Source organism: Mesitornis unicolor, unplaced genomic scaffold, assembly GCF_000695765.1.
Source record: "Mesitornis unicolor isolate BGI_N332 unplaced genomic scaffold, ASM69576v1 scaffold19089, whole genome shotgun sequence".
Taxonomy (NCBI): domain Eukaryota; kingdom Metazoa; phylum Chordata; class Aves; order Mesitornithiformes; family Mesitornithidae; genus Mesitornis; species Mesitornis unicolor.
In genome coordinates, this window is record NW_010206772.1 from 2,976 (window position 1) to 25,890 (window position 22,915).

The following is a 22,915-nucleotide window of genomic DNA, read 5'->3' on the forward strand; positions in this document are numbered from 1 at the left end:
ATCATGGTGTTTTGGCGGAGTGGGGTTCAGTGCACGCCTGACTTAACTGTAGGAAAAAAAAAAAGAGGAAGGAGAACTTCTGAGCACAGAAGTGTACATTTTATGCAACCTTTATGAAAATAAAGACAATTATTATATACCTTTACCTGGTGATAGGTTAAGGGCACATATTCCTCATATACTAAATGACAGAAAAATTACTGTGACTTATGCCTTGTAATGTCTGACACCAATGATCTATGGCCTATACTATGATACTAATTGTCCTTTTAGGTCTGCAAAATAACTGTAAGCATTCATTCTTTTTCTGTCTCAGTGAAAGTGGGTTACTGTTACCTTCACAGATTTGGGCTCTCAGCTCTTCACTTATGTCCTCCATAGCTGTAAAATCCTCAGCATAGAACAGATGTTTATATGATGGCTCAGAAGCAATTTCCAGCAGTTCTTCCTCAATTGCTTTTCCTATTCCAATGGCATAGATAATTATACCTAGATGCAAAAGAAATTACACATAATTATTACATCTGCAGTTCTAAGCCCTTGTTTCTCCATGAAAGGAAAATATGAGCATTAGTTATTTCAGAGAGAGAGAAAAGGAGAACTCAAGATACGTATATGCTGTGTAACATCAAAATTTGTTTTGAACAGGCTTAATATGCTTTACTTATTGAGAGTAAAGCATACTGCTTTGCTGTAATTTAACAGTTTTTAAGTTACTGTTAACAGTTGCCTGGCCATCACTGATAGTAAATGAACCCAGAAAAAGCACTGCAAACATCCAAAAGAATCACACAAGTTAGCCTCACAGCTGCACTGAAAGTTGCTGGTTTTGTGTATGTCTGTGTACATAGGGTGTGTGCAAAAAAGCTAATTACTGGCTTGATGGGAAGACCCATGTTACATATTACCCAATGGGGCAGAATCCTGAAACATGGCAGTAATTAAAAAAAAAACCCAAAACTTAGTGTTTCATCAAAATCCTCAGGGCACACTGAGACTAGGTTCTGCCGTCTAAGGGACACCAGTGGACTGAGAGGCACTGCAAAGGCAACCCAGGCCTCTGAGGGTAAGAACAGGGGAAAAGAAACCATTTGTCAAGCTGGGACAGAAGAGCCTTACGCAACTTCAATGGACCCACACAGGGATGCTCGGGACAAGCATTTTCCCAACAGAGGTGCTAGGGAGAAAGTTAATGAGGATTTGTAGTTTTCTTCACTCTGAAAGCCAGGAAGGAGGAAGTGGTGCACAGCCCTCTCACTGGATGGATTTTAAACAAGCAATGAATACAAAACATAGTGATTTTCAATAACCTCTTTTCCAGCAGTTAATCACTGATCTCTTTATTCTTGTGAACATATGATGTGATGCAACGTTTCTCTTTACATCAGTTCTGCCTTAGAAAGGGTCCACAACTAGTACCGATTTTGTGATGCATAATACAAATATTAGCTATGCAGTATTTCAAGCTCTTCTATAAGATTCAAGAGCAGAAGCTGCCTTCTTAGCTGGTTGTTTCAGATAAAACTTAGGACGAGGAGGTTTGGTATCTCTTTATTTTACCATGGGGTAATAACAGCTACACACTCACTGAATTGTGACTTGAACGTTTTTGCTGAAGAATGTTGGGCCTGACAGCATCATAAAATAGACGCTTCGCACACCTTTAACATTTAATGTAAGCATCTTGCTTTTTGTCATGAATCTGCCTACCATTGCACTTTAGCCAGGAAAATAAAACATTCACCAGAAGCTGATTCAATTTAATGAATGGACCAGTCATGCTGAGGTCTGTTGCTTTTTAAAGACTTGGAGATATTAGTGATAAAGCATTCAAGGCCAATTTCATATTCAGCATTACTACATTGTCTACACTGCAATTACACAGGGGATGGATTTGGCTCGTAGCATTACAAATATCAGTGTAAGCAGTCCAGAACGGAGGTTTCATTCAGCAAGTAAGCAAGGTTGGCTTGTACTTCTTTCCTCCTTCAGCCCTGTAAATCCTCCATGTACTTTCCCAGATCTCACTAGTTAGTGAATAAATCTTAGGTTTTGTTTTTAATATTTTAAAAACCACTTTCTTTGTATTTCATTGTAATGGCACCCTTGTTAGCACACACTCTTCTCATATCCTTGGACATTTTTTCTTTTTTACCTTACAGAGGGGCATCAGCCCTGACCAGTGCTATACTAATCATAGTCTGGCTATTTTCCCTGTGTTGTGGGCCATCAGCCATGGTTCTTAAAGCAGTTTCACATAAAATAGAAAACATTTTGCAAGGAAAATGGATCCTTTATTTTCTTGAAAAGTTTTGAAAATTTTCAGTTGACTCTGCTAAACAGTTTAAAAGTTTCCAGTTTGTGGTACAGGTGTTCTAGAGGATGACTTTCTGCCCAGACATATTCTAACTTAAAAATCACCAGTTTTCAGTTACATTTCAGCATATCACCTCATAAGGCACATAGAAACAGAAAGATAGGTAGCACTACAGCTATATCCTTCTGTAAAGAGGAACAATCTTCCTTCCAGAACACCATTAGAAGTATAAAATAGTTAAAAATACAGAATATATGTAAATAAAAGTATAACATAATCATGTTACCATAGTATTTCTCAGGAGGATAGGTTTCTGTATTTTTAAAGAGACAGGTTGGAGGGTTTGTTTTTTTTCATTGTTTTCGGAGAAGTTCTGATTAAGTTCCCCGTGTCTCCAAATCTGTGTATCAAATGTCTACCCTTAGTGGCTCTGTTCAGGGCACTGCATGGCATGCCAGGTGGGTACCTACTACCTGTGGATGGCACAGTACCCCAGTGGTGAGACACTCATCATGGGTCCTGCACTAGAGAGGGCATATGCGCCTTGTAGCAGAGGCTTCTGTGAACACCGAAGATCTGATGTTCTGCTACAGTGGTCATTGCACTAGCCAGGCTGCTATGGCAAACGCTCTCTTGATTAGCACATCCATACTATTACCATCTCTTTCTAACAATATTTGCCTTTTAGAATGAGTAAAAACCATTTCCACTTACCATTTCGCTTTGCTCTAGCAGCCCACTCAGAGACTTCATCTTGGGCTCGTCCATCTGTAAACACGATGGCAATTCGAGGGACATTTGCTGAAAATGGTCTTGCTCCTTCTGTTTCTGTGAAGCTTCTCTCAAACATTTGCTTCAGAGCTAGTCCCGTCATGGAACCCCGCCCCATGTATTTCATTTGCGATACAGCTTTCTTCATGTCTTTGGCTGAGCTGAACTGCTTTAATGTAAACTCTGTGCGAACTTCAGTGGAATACTGAAGCAAACCAACTCGAGCAGCTTTGGGTGAAATCTCAAGTGTATCCAAGACTCCTGAGACAAATTGTTTTACAATTTCAAAATTATCCTCTCCGAGACTTTTGGATCCATCAATCACAAACACTAGGTCAAGGGGGCCTTCAGTGCATCCTGTGAAATAAGCAGCAGAGTGTTCAAGTCATGAAAAAACTCCACAAAGCTGAAAAAGGGACCGAGATATCCAGGGACTGCAGAAAATCAGAGATCACTTAGAGTACCTTGTTTCTGGCTCATCCAACTTTGTCAGTGTCTGTGTAAAGATGTTGTTGTGTACAGTCAAAATCTAAGAGTGTGCCTATGACCAAGAATTTAACAGAAATACAATCACAGTGAATACATACTGAGACATACTGCTTTGCAGAATACTGCAACTCTTAAAAATACAGCAATAATCAGCAAATTTTAAGAATTACTTAAGTGAAGAGAATTGTATAACTGAAGAACACAGCTAGGATATAGAGACAGCATTGCCATCATTTTCCTCCAGGGATAGACTAGTATGTTAACTTTACATTTGTGTAGGTGACCAGCACTGAAAGACATGGAAGAGAATCACTGGAGCTGCATTTGTGTTGTAGAAGTAGTAAAAAGGTAAAGCTGCTACAGAGAAATGAGTCAGTGGAGCCACATGTGTATAGAAGGTGAAAGTCTAGGAGTCCTATTTAGAGTGGCAGGGTACAGTGAGGTAAAGTCAAAGCATTTCGGGAAGGCTGAGTGAGAAGAGAAGAGTTAGGTAGCCTGCCCTGGAGCTTAGGATGAGGTTTTTATAGCACAAACTTAAACCTTCAGTGGCAGAAAAAACAGCTAAAAACCAATAGGTGAGGGAGTAAATGCTATAAATGTGCCTAGCTGCTAAACATGGATCAGAATAGTTCATGTAAGTTTGGTTTTTTTGCTTGTAACTCTAACAATCTTGTAATTAGAAGGCTTATGTATTGCTGAAATTAATATTTTCTGGTTTACCCATTAAAGCTGGGAATTTCTTAGAAGATGTGACAAATTTGAAGTTCTCATACTTTATGACAAGTGCACGTGCAAAAATCAAAGCAGTTTGTAGGCACTGTGCATCTGTGGCAAGGTCAGGGAATCTGGGGACCGGAGAATGTCTTTGAAGCTTCAGACTGGTTCTGCCAGCTGTTTTTTTAATTCTGAAAAGAAATCGCCTCCAGCAGGCATAGACTAGCATGCTTTGTGCAAGGAGCTGGCTGCAGAGATGCTCAGCCCCTGTTTGATCAATGCAACTTTGCCATTCTAAGGAATGTAAGATTTGCATCCTAATCTGGACCAAATGAACTTTGACCTCCACCATCTCTGCTGTTTGTATAGTAAGAATGCTGTAAGCACTATATATGAGAGACTTGTGCAGCTGGAATTACTTTGACTGCAGAAATTACTGAAGATGTCTGTTACCAAGTCAGTGAAGAAATAAGGAATTTTCAGCTTTAAAGCTTGGGCTTTTCTTCTTAGACAACAGCTCTCTTTCTAAACTGTTCCCCAAGAATTCTTTTCTGCAGTCATCTGAGGACAAGATGTGTCACATGTACTAAGGTGATGGAAATGCAATGAATATGAGTATCAGAACCACCTCAATATCACTGCATAATACAGCAGCAGTTCATGGTGGATGGGTTTTAGCTAGGATTGAGATCAGCCGTGAACATGTTTCCATTCTTTTGGTAGTAATAGTCTCCCCAACTAAGGTGTCCATTTATGCAGAATAAAGGTTTTTACTGATTTTCAGTAGAAGAATTTATCCTCCAAGTATTAAGGGGTGATGACATAAGTGCATGTCATACTCTAAGCATGTCATCTTAGGAGGTAAGCAAATAGAATTAATGATATTTTAAAATGGAGCATATAAAGACAAAAGCCCCACAGTATATGAATCTGATTAAATGCACATTCCTTGATAATAAGATTTCACTTTGGCTTTTTTTTCCTGATGTTTGGAAAGAATTATAGTACTTGATGCTATACAAAAACAACTGTTCCAATTTTTGCTTAGGAGAGCATCAAGTTAATTGTTCAAAATGTTTTCCATCACACTCACATATGCTTTGGGCTTTCAAATATTGTATCATTTTTGAAGTGAGGCATTTTTTGAAGTGAGGTCAAGTAATTATAGAAAGCAAAGAAACAAAGGCTTTCTAAATAAAATGTACTTACTTCTGCATGTTTTCTGATCCTCTTTTAGTACATATCCCTCCTGGCATTTGCAGATGTATGAGTCATCATTATTAATACAAGTATGTTCACAACCATGGGCAACTGATTTGCAGACATCTTTATCTAGGAAAAAATTGAGTTAGTGTATGTATTCTATTTAACATATTTATAAATTCAAAGACTCCCAACATGATATTTGAAGTATGTATAACAAATGAGTATAACATCTTTATTGGTCTATGTAGCAACGCCAGAGAAGAGCGGCTGACAGACAACTGAGTTACTTACTGCGACATGTTTTCCCATCTTGTTGCAGGACAAAACCCTCATGGCACTGACAGCTGTATGAATTGTTGTTATTAATGCACACATGTTCACAGCCATGGTCTATGGATTTACACAGGTCTTTACCTAAGAATTGTGAAGAGAATTTCCTTATTAGACCATTTCTCAAATGCAAAACTGGCATGAACATGCTTTCAGTGAAATTAAGTCTGTTATTTCTTTTATAACTGAAAAAACATATTCCCCATAAAAGTTTCAGCTACTCACTCCTGCATGTTTTCCTGTCTCTCCTCAATATAAATCCCTTGTGACACTGACATATGTATGAATTGCCACTTGGAACACAGACATGTTCACAACCATGGTTGACTGTTTTGCAGATATTTTTACCTTGGAATAATGAAAATTACATTTAGCACAGTTAGCTAGATAAATAAATTTCACAAAATGTAAAAATCAAGGCAATAATCTTTCATGAAGGAGCTCACTTCCATGAAGTTCATTCTATATTAGCGACACAAATAACACACTACCATTGCACAGTGTGTTTCATTAACAGCTCAGGAAGTACAAAACAGATTAAAACAACTTACTCCTACAAGTTTTCCCATCGTCCCTCAGTATGAAGTCCTCGTGACACTTGCAGATATAGGAATCATCAGTATTAACACAAATATGTTCACAGCCATGGTCAACTGAGTTGCAAACATCTTTATCTGAGAAGAGTGGATGGAGTTTGTGAGGTGAGGTTTGTTAGGGAGATATAATTAGACCTTAGGAAGAACTTCTTCACTATAAGTGGGGTGGGACACTGAACAGGTTGCCCAGGGAAGCTGTGAATGCCCGCTCCCTGGAAGTGTTCAAGGCCAGGTCGGATGGGGCTTTGAGCAACCTGGTCTGGAGGGAGGTGTCCCTGGCCATGGCAGAGGGGTTGGACTGGATGATCCTTAAGGTCCCTTCCAACCCAAACCACTCTATGATTCTCTGATTCTATGATAATACCTTTTATTAACAAGCTCAAATAGTTGGAAATCACAAACATACACATGCGCAAACACAGCCATATCACTTTAAAGCCTCAAATAAAACCATACTTTTATAGCGTAGGCTACTCACATCTACATGTCTTTCCATCTTCCTTTAGTATGAATTCTTCACGACACTTGCAGATGTAGGAATCTTCAGTATTCACACAGACTTGTTCACACCCATGGTTGACTGAATTGCAAACATCCTTGTCTGCAAACAGAAGAGTTAGTAGTCAACATACATCAGCAGAGACTTTGATTATATGTGTAACTCATCAAATTAAGTTCTCATGCTACTTACTTCTGCAGGTTTTCCCATCCTCTCTCAGTAGGAACCCATCATGGCATTTGCAGATATACGAATCATCAGTATTAAAACAAACATGTTCACAGCCATGGTTGACTGATTTACAAAGATCTTTATCTGAAAACAGATGACAGCTCTTGCTGGTTAATGCATTTCTACACAAGCATGAGCTGCAGATAAAAACTACGCTGATAAGTATCAGACTACTTACTTTTGCACGTTTTTCCATCTTCTCTTAGCAGGAATCCCTCCTGACACTCACAAACAAATGAATCACCAGCATTAACACAAGCATGTTCACAGCCATGGTTGACTGATTTGCAAATATCCTTGCCTGGGAAGAGTTAGATACTATTTAATGTGGTTTGTTAGTTAAACTTTTTTGATAAATACAGAGACTGGGGGTGTAATCCTATGAGCAAAGGAAGATGGAAGCCTGCAAACTGAAAGTAAATCTCTGGCTAGTTAAATGTGAAAAAGCTTAGCTTACATGGAGCATGAGTTCTTTACCACCTGAGCAGAAAGAATTGCATGGTTTGGATGGCTTCCCACTGACAATAAATCATTTTAGGATTAATCTGACTAGGTTAAGGAGGAGGACTTCACATTAAGAGCAGAAAGAGTGAAAGGAGGGAATAATTTAGTACAGTCATTTCGCACAAATTCTTGCTGCAAAAAACAAAATTAAGCAAAACACCATAGCACATGAAGCAAAGTAATTCTTTAACATGCTTACATCAATGCCAAGACTGCATAAACAAACCCCAGAAGAATAGGAACTACTCATTCAAGGGGATAATTAAAATTTAACTGATATTGCTGAAAATTGATGGGAGGATTTGTATGACTGCAATGTCAAGACCAGTTGGTTAAAACCTCTACAAAAAGGGTAGATGGGGAGAAAGCATAGAAGGAAGTAGACACATGTATCAGCATTCCCTGTTTCTTTTTCCCTGCAACACAAAATAAAATATTCTCAACTGCTAATGAAGGACCACCTTTGCAAAGAAAGTAGAGCTGTACTGACAGCCAGCTTCAGACTGACTTTTCAGCAAAATACTTAGCTTTAATGTGTATGGAAGAAAAGCTTGTATTTTCACAAGAACTTCAATCTGAGCCAAATTACCTGGTCTCATACTGCCGATACAAAAAGTCCAAAAACCACTTGAGGACAATCTTTTAACTCAACAAGCATTGCATCTAAGACATGACAATCTAAACTAGATGCCATTATAGCAGATGTAGAATAAATTATAATGTAAGTAAAAATTTGCATCTGCTTATTCACAGCTGTGTGCAGCTAAGACACATTTGTTGTCTGTTGCACAAACCAGCAGCAGACATGGCTCTTACTTTTAAAGGATTCATTTTACACAGCTGCAAGCAAATATGAGATAGAGTATTTTGGGATGGGGGGGGGAATACTAAAAAAAGAAAAAAGTGAGTGATTGCATTATTTAAGGTTTTTTACTAGATACCCCCAAAAATGTAGTCCCTTAATCTAAAATAAATGCCAGAGTAGTTTAAAAAAATCAACTTCATTTAGAAACTGAAATTGAAAACAGCTATAAGATTTGAATATTGATTGAAAAAAGGAACACTAACAGTATTTACTGAACATGTAAATGTTAGGAATTTGAAAACACTGAAATAGTAAGATAAAGGACAAGGGGATGCATGGCCAATAAAATAAAGGATAGTATGAGTAAGTTATTTAAAGCCTATTAGGATCAAAAAGCATTCTAACAATGTATTGATAATTAATAGGTAGAAATGGTAGAATTGCCAATCTTAGTGCAGAAATGTTAAAAATATTTAGTGTATTCAGATCTAAATTTATGAAATAGATTACTGATGGCATCGTTGGAGCGAAGAAGTTTCATCAGCTGAGAAATAGGTCAAACAACACCTACTGAACACACTCCAGATAATTTGCAATGAGGAGTTGTAAAAAAGTTGGCAGAAGAACACTTTGGATGCTTAGTGTTACTTTCCAGTAACTCCTACAACTCTGATGAAGCTCTGAAACACTGAGCAGTCTCCACTTCCAGTGTATGCGCACACACTGAAAAAATACCATTGTTCCAGTGTGTGGAAAGGATGAGTAGTTCATTGTAAGCCTGTCAGCTTGACATCAATCTGCATTACAATAGTGGAATAGATAATGTGATAACACACATTAATAATAGGTAACTTGATTTAGGGTAAAATCAAAGAGAATTAATATCAACCAACTTAGCATTATGGAAAAATAGGTCCTGGAAAACTAAATAAATATCTTTTTAAATTGATCACTAGGCTGGTTCATAAAGCTTGTGCTGTTCACACAATGGAGCATTTAGTAAGGCAGCAGTCTTGGTATTTATTTTGATCTGTGAAAACAGACCAGAGAATCAACACTACATGGATTGACCCTGGCTAGAAAGGTCTTCAGAATAAACTGTAAATGGGTGGACATCAAGTGGCTTTCTTTCTAAGAATTTGCCCTGCTCCTCTACTAAACATTTTTATGAACAACCCAAAAGAAAACACAAAATAATTACCGACAAAGTTTGTAGGTTACTCTAGTTTTGAGAGAATAGAAAATAAAAATAGAGCAGCTGCTGATATAAGGAGACATTAACCTTTTTGGAAGCTGGATAACAGCAAGTCATACATACTTTAAAATACCGAGAACTAAGCTTTTACATCTAGAAACAAAGAATGAAGGCCGTACTTACAGGATGTGGGACAACATGTGTGACTGATTTAAACAGCTTCTGATCCTGGTAGATAACTAACTGAACACAAGTGCTAGTAGAATATTTTGGTCACAGACTAATGCTATCTTTGGTCATAAAAAAGAGAGATTTAAAAAATCTATTAAAGAAAAGATAGTTAGATTCAAATAAGAATTAGGTGGGTTATAGTTCTTCTACCCTGGACCCTGCTGTGTCTCCTATTAGAAGACTCTGTACCACTGTAGTGCCCCCACAAGGATGCTGATAAATAGCAGAGGTTTCAGGAGAGCAATAAGAGACTTATGAAGAGATTAGAACACATTAAAAGAGCCTGAAGGAATTTCGTCTGCTTATCACTTACAAAAAACATGCTAAGAGGTTATGTTAAGGAACAGGTTAAGTCAGGATCTGCATTAATATACACAGAACAACACGGTGGCAATTAGAACCCATCACAGTAAAATGCAGCAACATCCTATGCTCAAGTCTAAAATTCAGCATACACAATCTAGAAATTGCATTCACATTTTAAAAGCTACATTTAAACCTTCAACTTAAAACTGACTGATTTTCTGAAGTGTATCTTTAGTTCTAACAATAATTGATTCATAGAAGTCTTACGATCTGTAGAGAACAATATTCTGTTCTGACCACTATGAATCAGTAAATAATCTCCCAATAAAAGGAAAATGAAATTTCTTGTTTTATTCATAAACTACTTACTTCGGCATGTCTTCCCATCTTGCCTTAGTACAAATCCATCATGGCATTGGCAAGTGTATGAATCGTCATTATTAACACAAAGATGTTCACAGCCATGACTGACTGATTTGCAGATGTCCTTATCTAGGAATAATTTAGATTTTAGTTACTACAGTTTGATGAATGAAAACAATTCCGAAACTTTAAAGACTAGAAGTAATAAGCTCCTAGTAAATAAATATTTATCCTCCTTTTGTCAGGCAAAATCCTCTACAAGAAAACCTACTTCTAACACAATATGTTTCTTCAGTAGGCGTCTGACTGCAAAAAATACAGTAACATAAAATTACTTACTTTTACAAGTTTTCTTGTCTTCCCTCAATACAAAACCCTCATAGCACTGGCAAATGTATGAACTATCAGTATTCACACAAATATGCTCACAGCCATGGTCAACAGAATTGCAAACATCTTTATCTGGAAATAAAACAAGGTTGCTGGTATTTAAAACATGTCTTCGAATGCACAGATTATGAAGGAAATCTTCTGTTGAAGATAAGGATACTTACTTCTGCATGTTTTTCCATCTTCTCTTAGTGCAAATCCCTCAAAACACTGGCAGATGTATGATTCATCAGCATTAACACAAACATGTTCACAGTCATGATCAACTGAACTGCAAATGTCTTTATCTGAGAACAGTTGATGACAGTTGGTTAAAGCATATGTACAGTGAATGTATAATGCAGGGAGAAGTAATGGCTTTTATTAGGTCTACTGATATCACTGGGAGAATTCGGCAAAAATTTAGGCAGCAAACACTTCTAACTCTTGGTACCTGAAAATCTGTGAGTCTTTTTTGTCTTCAGTCATATCAGTTAGGTTATTAAAATACACTATTTCTGTCCACAGGGTTTCTGACAAGCTTCTGGCAGGTATAACAATACTACTCCTATATTGGAACAGCAAACTGTTGTTGTATTTGTTAGAACACTTCCATAAATCTACATTCCGTAGATAGAAGTCTTTGAGTAATTATTACTTACTTCTGCAGGTTTTCCCATCTTCTCTCAGCAGAAAACCCTCATGACACTTGCAAACATACGAGTCATCTTCGTTAACACAAATATGCTCACAGCCATGGCTGACTGATTTGCAGATGTCCTGTCCTGGGAATGATTGATATAAATATAGGTTTCGAATGAACACATTAAAAAACATAGATATCAAAAGGAAGGTTTGTTTTGTTTTGTGTGGGTTTTTTTTCACTAAGAAGTGAAAAAACCCTTTTTTTCCTTGCCTAATGCACATATAAAAATGTTCAGTAGATACCCATCACTTACTTCTGCATGTCTTGCCATCTTCTCTCAATACGAATCCCTCCCGACATTTACAGACATAGGAATTGTCAGAACTAACACAGATATGCTCACAGCCATGATTCACTGATTTGCAGACATTTTTACCTGGGAATAATTTAACAGATAAAAAATTGTGTTAGTTAAGGTCAAGATGTTAAAAGTCGTGCAGTTCCCAGCAACTGAATGTTCTTGTCCTTGTTAGTACACTGGTCTCAATCCTGCAAATCATTTATAGCACCTGCTGTCTTTTTTTGTTGTAACAAAAAGGTACATCTTTGTCCTGCTAATGTACAACCTCACTATTAAGAAAAACTGCACTGTTCTAGTTCTAGTTTGTAGAATTTCACATGTCCCTAGCACACAGATTAGTGATCCACAGGGATTTCCAGAGGCACCTAAATCCCACATCCACATTTCAAGTAACTTTCTGGTGAGAAACAGGTCTTTCTATCATCATTTTTCCATCTTCAGTAATGAACCTGCTCAAACCTGAAATAGCTATGTTTTATTTTTTCTGTGCTTAAGTTCAGAAAGTATTTGTAATTTTTCTGTATTACAAAAGTTTTGTTTATGCAGTATATAAGGGTAGCAAAAAAGCCTAATTATATGACCCTGTTGTAATATTATGGAAAATTGTCAGCCATAATTGGGCAAGCAGATGTTTAGTGGTGTTAAAATAAAATACTATCTATTAAATAACATTAGATAAACTAACATGCCTCTTTCACTTTCTTACCCACACACTATTTTTCTGCAAGAACTTAAAATAGAACTGAATAGACTATTTCCATTGGAAGCGTCCTACCACGACCATCATGCTCAACCAATTCATGGCTGACCAAAAGTTAAAGTATGTTGTTAAAGGCATTGCCCAAATGCCTCTCAAACACTGACAGGCTTGGGGCACTGACCACCTCTCCAGAAAGCCTGTTCCAGTGTTTGACCACTCTCTCCGTAAAGAAATGCTTCCTGATGTCCAGTCTAAACCTCCCCTAGCACAGCTTTGAGCCATTCTCATGTGTCCTACCCTTGGATACCTGGGAGAAGAGATTTGCACCTCCCTCTCCACATCCGCTCCTCAGGAAGCTGTAGAGAGCAATGAGGTGCCCCCTCAGCCTCCTTTTCTCCAAACCAGACAAGCCCAAAGTCCTTAGCCGCTCTTCACAGGACATCCTTCCAGCCCTGTCACCAGCTTTGTTGCCCTCCTCTGGAAGCATTCAAGGACCTTCACATCCTTCTTAAACTGTGGGGCCCAGAACTGCACATAATGCTCAAGATGAGGCTGCACCAATGCTGAATACAGCAGGATAATCATCCCTTTTGACCGGCTGGTTGTGCTGTTTGATGCACTCCAGGATGTGGTTTGCCCTCTTGGTGCCAGGGCACACCACTGACTCATACTGAGCTTGCTGTGAACCTGCACCCCAGATCCCTTTCTGCAAGGCAGGTCTCCAGCCACTCCTCTCCCAATTCATACCTGTGCTCAGGATTACTCCATCCTAGGTGCAGAATCCAGCATTTCAACTTGTTAATTTTATCTCATTCATCATAGCCCAATGCTTAAATCTATCTAGATCCCTCTGGACCTCTGCATGGACAGAACATTTCACTTGCTTTTAGAGTGTCAGTACTTTTTGAGACAAGTAGAATTTGTCTCTGCTTGCATGGAATAATGAAGTAGGGTGTTGTGATACATAAACTGAGAATTTGTCATGGTAATATCTGGATGAATTTAATTTTTGTCTGTAAAAGTTTTTTAACAGAAGGTATTGATGAGATCTATGGATATTATTGAGATTACGGGCACAAAATACTTAATGCCTGTGAGTTTTTCAGATACTTATCCATGATTCTTCTTTGATCACTTAGTGATCAAAGCTATAAAAATGGAGAAAAATTTGCAATGATTTTTTTCTTGATATCTGCCACTCATCATAACTGCATAATGTAGTCAAATGTGTAATGCAATTATGATACATCTTTTACAACCATCCTTATCCCACACCGAACAAAATGAAGTTTCCATTAATAATATTGCAAGCTTCATGCTGTGTAAGACTAGTGACATATATTTTTGCCTTGATTTGAGAAGAAAATTACAGTTTTCCCATATAAGGCTATAAGTCAGAATAAAATAGTTTTGGATCCACAACAGTCCAATTTCAGGGCTACTTTTTAAATGGCACAGACATTTAGGGTGTGATTCAGGTGCCTAAAAGTATGCATCCAGTACCATTTTAAATGCCTTAGCATATCTACAATATTGACATAGTGCTGGTAAATATGGCACCAAAGGGAAAAAGATGAACTTTTGGAATTCTCCAGCATTTAAAGGACATGATGCAGTAATGTTTAGGCAATCAAATCTTACCTTACAGATTTATTCTATGTGTGCCATAAAAATTTCTCTCTGAGTTACTGAATGACTTACGTTTACACATTTTCCCATCGTTACGAAGCCTGTATCCTTCAAAACACTGACAAGTGTAAGATCTGTCGCCATTTACACACAAATGTTCACAGCCATGATCATTCAGAGCACAATAGTCAACTCCTGTAGGAGCAATTGAAGTGATTAAAAAAATTAACACATAATGAATAAATTCTTTTTCATCTTTAGTATTTGCATGGCATTTAAGCAAGTAAATGTATTGAACTGCTTAAGCAATAATCCAGTTCCTTATCTGATAATATACATATAGCATCAATAAAATGTAAGGGGACCTTGTGGTGTACTTTCCATTGGTTGCTTTAAACAGAGTTGAGAAATTGTACTTTCCTATACTTAACATAGCTCAACAGAGTCCACATCTCAGTACTTACAAATTGAATTTAAAAAAACCCAAACAAAACCAAACCAAAACACTTTAAGCAATAATTTTATGTAAGACAGTGGCAAAGACATAAAAGCTACCTTGTGAATATTCTTCCTAAAAGACAGTCTCTAAATGGCCTGATGTGAAGGTGGCAGTCACTTGTGTGCCTGACCCAGTTGCTGTGGCAGTGAGCAGAAAACCTCTCAAGGACCTCAGTGGGCTTTGGCTTAGACCATTCAAGCTTTTGCAAAGAATTGCAAATGATAAGTACTGTCAAATATGGTCCATTTGTCATCTCTAATTTGACAAGTGTTTCTTCTCTGTAATTCAAAGACAGGACCCCTGAGATCCTGCAGTCAGCACTTGCTACTGTCTCTTGGCTACACACACAGTGTCACTAATATTTTTGTAATTGGCTGTCAGAGTAGAAATCTGTTTACTGTTCAGGTATTCCCACAGCTGTCTTAAAATACTTGCACCTGTGTATATGACATCAGATTTGTAATTCCCAGATGTTTTCCCATTAGGAGTAGTACATGTTAAATGCTAATCCCTTCCATTCAACTGCTCATTCAGGAAATCCCAAAGTGCCAAAACTCTTTTCATGATAGCCTAAAACTGTCCACAAGTTTTCAACAACTCATCTGGAGCTCAGGAAGAGGACAAATCTCTTTCCTAAATATATATGAAGAGAAAGGTATGCTGCCAAGAAGAGGAACTATTCAAAAGGGCTCAGTTTCATTGCACAGAGGGATTCCAGAAGCCATAGCACTGCTTTAATGCTGCTGATAGGTCTCCAAGTACAGCCTGCAGGAAAATAACTCAAAAGTGAAAAAAACGCCTCTTTTTACTACACAGGAAAAGGGAGTTTCCATTAGCAAGTTGATAAAACTCCATAGTTCAGCTGTTTCTAAATTTCCAGTGGTTCTTTTAGATAAATGCCTAGATAAATTGTTTCTGATTGCCTTTTTCAAATTCCCTTTGCTGATTTTCCTCAGTTCTCCTTAGATCATTTTTGTGACTGAGCACTTGCAGTTTGATTTCTGTTAAAACTGTGTTAACTGAGCACAAGAAAAGGAGCAAACTCTGGAGCTGCTCCAACATTCAACATTCAAAATAATGTACCTCTAAGATCTGTAGAAAAAGGGGCCAAAATCCTCTCATCAAAGAGGTCCAGGAAAAGCCAATAGGCAAAATGCATTCCTCTTTTCCTTCCCTTTCTATATGTTATTTTTCCAGTGAGGGAAGCAATTTGGCTATTCTGCAATGATTGTCTAGTGATCATTAGATTTATAAAGGGTGGAGAGCTGTAAGGATAGCTTTAGTTCACAAGGGCTCCCATGCAAAAACTAAAGCTCATTGAAAGTATGCCCCTCTTCCCTGTGTGAAAACAAACCTTTCCCAGGTGAGCTGAGATCAAGAGGCTTCTCACAAGACTTACGTGAGCAGGTTTTTAGGTCCTCATTGATGACAAATCCTTCAGAGCACTGACAGACGTAGGAGTCATCAGTATTTAGGCACAGTTGCTCACAGCCGTGATTGCTTTCAGCACAGTGGTCCACTCCTATTGATTTGTGTTAATAATTGAAAAATTATTATTAGATACAGACACTGTAGTTAGTACAAGATGCCTTTGCAGAGCAAGGGAAATAGATACTGCATCTTTCTATTTATGCAGTAGCCCCACCTATTTGAGTAATCTGAGTTAATTAACACCACCTAAGTGAAATGAATACAACAACCCCACTTGGCAGATAGCAAACGTGATGAAGTGCAGACCTCCCTTGCCAAAAATCACAAAGGGAAACTAACGTGAAGTGGAGTGAAGGGAGAACCTTGAAGTCCTGCCTGGTCTTACGCACAAAATCAAACTTTCTTTAAAAAGTATGATGCTCTCTTTTGTTTAACATAAAATTTTCTCAGAGAAAAAGTATGAATATTAGTAACTCCTGAAATAGAAAATATGGCTTTCTGATTATTTCATAAACAGAAAATTTTTTTTCAACAGGATGAGAAATCACTAATTTAAAACTTTAACCTGCTGACAGGTTCAAGCAGTTAAAGCCTAGTGGGGGACAGATACAAATTACACACAGATAAGTGTGAGGGTATCTTAATATATTCCTTTTCTTTGATTTTCCTATTCCTATTCCAAGTAAGAGAAAACAAGAGTATTTTTTTTCAGTCTTGTAGGCAACTGGTTGAGTGAAAGACGAAGGGTAAAAGAAGGGAGAGAGAGGTGTGAATTGGGTTTAAAAATTGTATTTTCTCTTAGAATGGACAGCAGAGCAGTAGGGTGAGATACGTGCACTTGTAGATGTACTATGTAGTCTGCTGACTCTGTAAGTATAGAAAAAGCACATTTTAGGAAAAAAGTTTTATACTAAACTTCCTCATATTTTATTGGCAACTTGTTAATGGCTATTTTTAGTTATATAGGCCCAAATCACTTTAGCTGAACTTGATCAAAAGTAGTGGAGTTCCCTCAATACAAACACAGTCTCATGTCTCTATTTGCAAATCATTTACAGATGTGAACAGGCATGTCTGCAACTATTTGTTTACATTTAAAAAAACTGTACCTAATGTAAAATTACTTAGATCTAAATATTGCTGTTTATTAGTTTATTTACCCAAGCAACGAGTTTGCAGTAGTTGTCCAGATTTACCATTATACATAGATAGAGATAACATTGGCTTGAACAACTGAAGCTGAGCTGTCAGTTTTTACCAGCTAAAGGAAGTTCCAGCTGGAACTTCTCCTTTTTCCAAGAGTTTACATCATCATCAAGAGGCTTGTGTAACTTCTCAGAGCACACAAAAAATGTGGAAAAAGAAAATAAACCTCTCCAGTATTCTCTGTGAAGAATTGCATCTGTTTGGCACTGTCTTTTACAATACAAACACCCACACTAACGTGAATTTTAACATTAAAATACATTGAGTTCTCATGCAGAATCTTTTAACAGACTCTTTCAAAAAGTGGAGTAATCCCTAAGATGCTAATTACCAGGCTTTATAAACTAGTGTAACTGTAAATCTGGTCATCAGGTGTGCTTCATTACATGTGTAAAAAATGTAAGAAGGGTAAGAGGCAGGAGAAGACTCGATATTTTTAAGAACAATGAGCGTCTTGGGATATAAAAATTTTTAGTTGTTCAACCTGTGATAGCCTAAAACCATAACTGTTAAGAAGTTCTGAGCTCTTGTAACACATCCAAGTGTCCTTAAATATGGCTTTATCACAAACAGTTTATTGAAAATTAATTACTCCCTGGCCTATCTTTGATTTCAGTAACTGAGTGTTCCTTTAGAAACATATGCCATAAGTACATCAGGGAAAAATGCTGCCAGTATTTTAGATGATGTGCAAAATGGTTCTCTGCAGTAAAATTATCTTCTAAAAACTGGGTGATGTCAAGTGGGAAACGTTGAGTTCTTTTGGTGCAACACTGATCCCTTATCTCCACATATCGGCATACACCCGTATCAGTGCTGCAGTTTACATAGCCCATAGCAATAACATAGATGTTCAGTAAGCACTGCCTTTGTGTCAGGCACCTTGGCTGAACACAATTTCCCAATTCTTTGGATTGGAGAAAATGATGCTTTAATTCTCTGTTGGATCAGGGATCTCACTATTCTAGCATTACATCACTAGGCCTGGCTCGTGGTGGACTTTACATAGGTTTGCATAGCTCAGAAAGATCCCAAAATGAATCCAGGAGCATTTTCTCATTCTGTTCACAGCTCGCCCCACTGCAGGCACTCGTCGCTGCAGTTCATGAGACACACTTGTTTCTGCACGTATTGCCTGCACGTTGTGAGGAGTGTCCAGGATGTCACTTGCACACAAATGACTCTTCCATGTTAATGCATTCACACTCAAAGTCATGCTGACCTAAAGCACAGAAGTTTACTTCCATGGAGAAAAAAACAGTGAAGAACTGAAGCCAGCCATGAGGGTTTCTGAAGCAAAATGGCTTAAAAGAACTCACTTTTCTTAAATGATAGTGGTTAAAGCTGACAGCGAGCTGAGGATCTGAGAGAAGATTGCAAGTACTTGGCTGCTTCTGCAGTCTCCAGAAGTCATGCATCGTGGTGAAGGAGGAATGCCTGGTGCTAGTCACCAGCAATGCCTTCTCCCCGCTTTATAAAGAGGGCATATATACAAATATTCTGCTTTATTTTACAAGCTTATCTAACATGAGCCTTGTTATAACAAGATTTGGAATAGGAGCTTAATCCTGGAAATGTCACCAGGTTTATAGCCAAATCCAAAGCCCCCCTAAGGTTAAGGAAAAAACACCCCAAATGAGAATTACAATTTGCCTTTAATTCTGAATTACATCCTTGGCAATAAATCTTCTACACAATGCTGTTCTTTAGCTTCTATACTCACCAAGGCACATCCAGTCTATAAAAATGTGTATTAAATCTATTAAAATACCATATAGATAATAAAAACCAGAACAGCATGTATTGCTGTAAAAACAGCACTGTGTAGATGAAGATGCTTCATGAGAATGCATCTTTAAGACTGAAAGAAAACACAGTTCCAAAACCAGATACATTTTATAAGCCTCTAGAAATATAATTACGTTGCTCCAGACAAGCTTCTTATTCATAAAATGTCAGCAGTACAGTTCTCCCCCCCAAGAACTGAGTCATTGGATCAGGCTAGTTCATTTTGCTGAATATATTTTCCTTTAACCACATTACATTGAAAACGTGATGTAATTCTAGGCCCCACTCAAGAAGAGCTGTAACACAAAAGTCTTTTTAAAGTAAATAGTATGTGTGACTGGTTTTGAACCCTGACATTCCTGAAGCTGTTTTTATAACTTTTTTGTAGCAAACGGTGTGCTTTCGTGTGTGACTTTCTGTTAATTTTAAAAGCTACACTACCTATCCAATACTTTTCCAAGCTAATGAAATACATCTGTCTATGGCTAAACCAACTGGGCAAAGGAAGGTGATTTTTTTTTTTAAAAAAGCTGTTTGTGTCACTACATGACAAAGTCAGAAAGTTTCAAATAAGTAATGAACTTATTGTTTTTGAGCCACCCTGGTTCCTATATTATTCCTCAGGTTTTCATAAATCTCTTCAGAAAATGTCTAATAGACAATCTTGTCTACGAAACAGCAAACAGTACTTTTTTCAGCATGACTGTCTCAGTTAAAATTCAATTTTATAAAGAAACATTTGTCTCAACCTTAATTATAGAAAAAAAATAAAAAACTTTCATCCTTTCAGAAGGGAAACCATTCACCACAGGTTTATGAAATAAAAGCAGATGAACTTCACTATGTCCAAAGGATTACTCACTTTTGCATGTTTTCTTATCTGGATTAAGTCTAAACCCTTCTTGGCACTGACAAAAATAGGAATCATCTGTATTAACACATTCCTGTTCACAGCCATGGTCTTGAAGAGCACAATAGTCTGGTCCTAAATGGGAAAAAATGTGTCAGTGAGGAACAGAATTCTTCAGAAAAAAGCAAGGTAAAAACCAGTTACTTTGTTTTCTTTACTTTAGCCTTTTTTTTTTTAGGCATAATTCTGACTTTTTACCATATTATTTCAAAATATAAAAAGAAAATGTTCCTTCTTTCCAAAGATCTGCTATACTTAGGTATACCTGATATGTATACTTCAATGCATGGTTTGAGAACACATGTACCACACACCATAGAGAAGGCAGAATCTTAAATATTTCTTAACATTTTGCAGTTAAGTCCTATACGTTGCCTCATCAAAACCACCTCTTTATTTTACTCAAGGCAAGTTAGATGTGATCTGTAATACATACAGAAACGTGCTTTTGAATGCTGTTCATCAGATCAAAGCAGGACAATCAGCTCATCAGGAGCATTGGTGTTTTAACAGCTCTGGGTGTTTGCTACATAGTTCTTCCATTTGAAATACTCATGAAAGGCGAAGTCTAGAAACAGCTACTGCTTGTGTATAAAGTACCTTAAAAGGAAAGTAACTGTGCAGTCAGCACTGGGATAATTACCACATAGTGTTTAACACTATTGATGAAGTCAAAGAACCTGACATTCACTTAGATGCAGTGTCTGGCCTTCACTTAGTTTTATATTAGTTGAGTTAATTAATTTATACTACTGAAAGAATGGTCTTAACCCCTCAGCACTTTTAAAAATAGATAAACAAATTCACAAATCAAGTAAATCACATTTTTAAAGACATCCAGGCACTTCTGAACACCTAATTACACAACCTGAAAACTGACATTGAGAGGTTAATTAGTATTCCCAGAGGTAATTGGCTTCCTGAGACAGGAACAGTCCTTTCTTTGTATGTATGGTGGGCTAATGCGATTGAGCCTTTATATATGATAAAAGCCCACAGCAATAATAAACCACCTATATTTTCAGGACAAAGTGGAATGTGAGTTTTTAAGAAAACATGAGAGGAATATTTTATCATTTATGATCTCCACTTCATATAGTTATAGAACATTTCCTTTACCAAATCTTTTTATGACAGCATATGCACATAAACATAACACATGGATATCTAATCCGTTTACTAAAATAAAATCAGGAAATATGGTTTGTTCAAGAGTGCGCTGAAGAGACAGAAACCATAAAGCCACGTGAGTGCACCAGAGGAATATAGCTGTATGTCTTCTGGACCTACTCAGTGTTGTGTTGAATTTACCTACCTAAATCCTTGCTAACTCAAGTGTGCAGGACAAACCTTCCCTGGGTAGCTGATTCTGAAGATGACCACAAGAGCTGAAAAATATGTGTTATTGTCTTTGTTGAGACCTTGGGGCTATTATGCTGGCAGCACTAAAAACACATTTCACAGGGCTTCATTAGCACAGTCCAGATTAAGTATAGCTCATGTGAACCCACCCACAACTCAAACAGGGGCCTTCCCTAAAGAACAACAGTTGAGGCTCAGTTCCCCTAAGGACAAGCAGCAGCTACCATCTGTCCTCTTAAGGAGAGCATCAAGAGTGGCAAACATGCCCTTAATAGTTAACTTAGTACCTAGGAATGACTGCTACCTGCCTCACTGATAATCTGAATTTGCTGCTCTCCTCCAGCCACACATAGAGTGCTCTGCTGGTCTTGGCAGGGTTGCCCTCATGAGCCATGTTCTTTGTATTTCATTCTAGGAAGTTTGGAGTAATTTCCAGAGAAAACATTTGTCAGATATGCATGACTGTACCGATAACATTTACATTTTCAAGCTTTTCTTTGTAGCCGTGGGCATGGAAGCATACTTTCTATTTTTGAAAGGAAAGCCAGAATTCTGAGATAATCATGAGATCTTGGGAGGTGGTGCCCCAGGCCTGGGCCTGCTTGCTGATGCAGAGATCTAGTCTGGTATAGGTGTGAGCCATAGCTAGTTGGCGATCATCCCTGAGATACAGTACATGAGCCAAATATGTAGAAGTTTATGTTAAAGGTTTAAAATTTACAAACAATTTAAGTCCAGTGACCTGAAGTCTGTTTCTTGTGTTGTTTATGCTGACTTAGAGGCAGTGTGATTCATAACATAAAGAAGCTAGGGGATACATTTGCTCTGAAAGGCTTTCATGCTGCCTTGACTTTTGCCGCATTCAGGCTCCCTGCACAGTCAGGGAAAATACAGGCACTTCCATAAATTTGTGTCAGAGCTGTGAGCAATCTCCTTCCAGAAGTGTGTGTCTCTTTCCCCTGGTCATAAGGTCAGATTTACAGCCTGGATTATATGCTTTCTTTCTAAATGTTAAATTTAAGTGAAATAGATACCAAGCATGATTCACAATATGGTCTATGCATAGTATACAACACAGTCTCTCATCATAAAGAGTGAAATGCCCCCAAGGTTGTAAAAAGCACAGAAATATAGTGCTATATTGATGTTTTTTTCTTGAGAAATAATTTTTGAACACACCAATAATATGGGCTAAATTCACCACTGGCGTCAACAGTTTCACTCACCTAAAACTAATGGATTTTGTCTACTTACAGACACAATAGTAACATTTCTTTATCAAGGCCCATATTTATGAAGAAAGGTAACTAGAAACGTACATGAAGGTTTCCCTTCACATTTCCTGAAAGTGAGTTATGACATCAAACACTGTGGAGGTTTTATCTTTTTTTCCCAACTACAGGAAGAGTACTTTCTGGTCTGTCAGTTCCTCTCCACTTTATATCCACTCCTAACTC

The 22,915-nt window shown here is 37.6% G+C and overlaps 1 protein-coding gene across 1 annotated transcript in view; it reads right to left on the reverse strand.

Annotated features, from left to right (window-relative positions):
• Positions 1-336: 336 nt before the first annotated feature.
• The window catches only part of MATN2 (matrilin 2), a gene marked incomplete at its 3' end in the record, with an annotated part of 56,504 nt that continues 33,925 nt past the window's right edge, over positions 337-22,915 (reverse strand). The window contains 9 exon segments of the mRNA XM_010191902.1: positions 337-489; positions 3,032-3,445; positions 7,332-7,454; positions 10,564-10,686; positions 11,112-11,234; positions 14,335-14,457; positions 16,161-16,280; positions 18,513-18,638; positions 20,049-20,171. Coding sequence (XP_010190204.1) covers positions 337-489; positions 3,032-3,445; positions 7,332-7,454; positions 10,564-10,686; positions 11,112-11,234; positions 14,335-14,457; positions 16,161-16,280; positions 18,513-18,638; positions 20,049-20,171 — 1,428 coding nt within the window.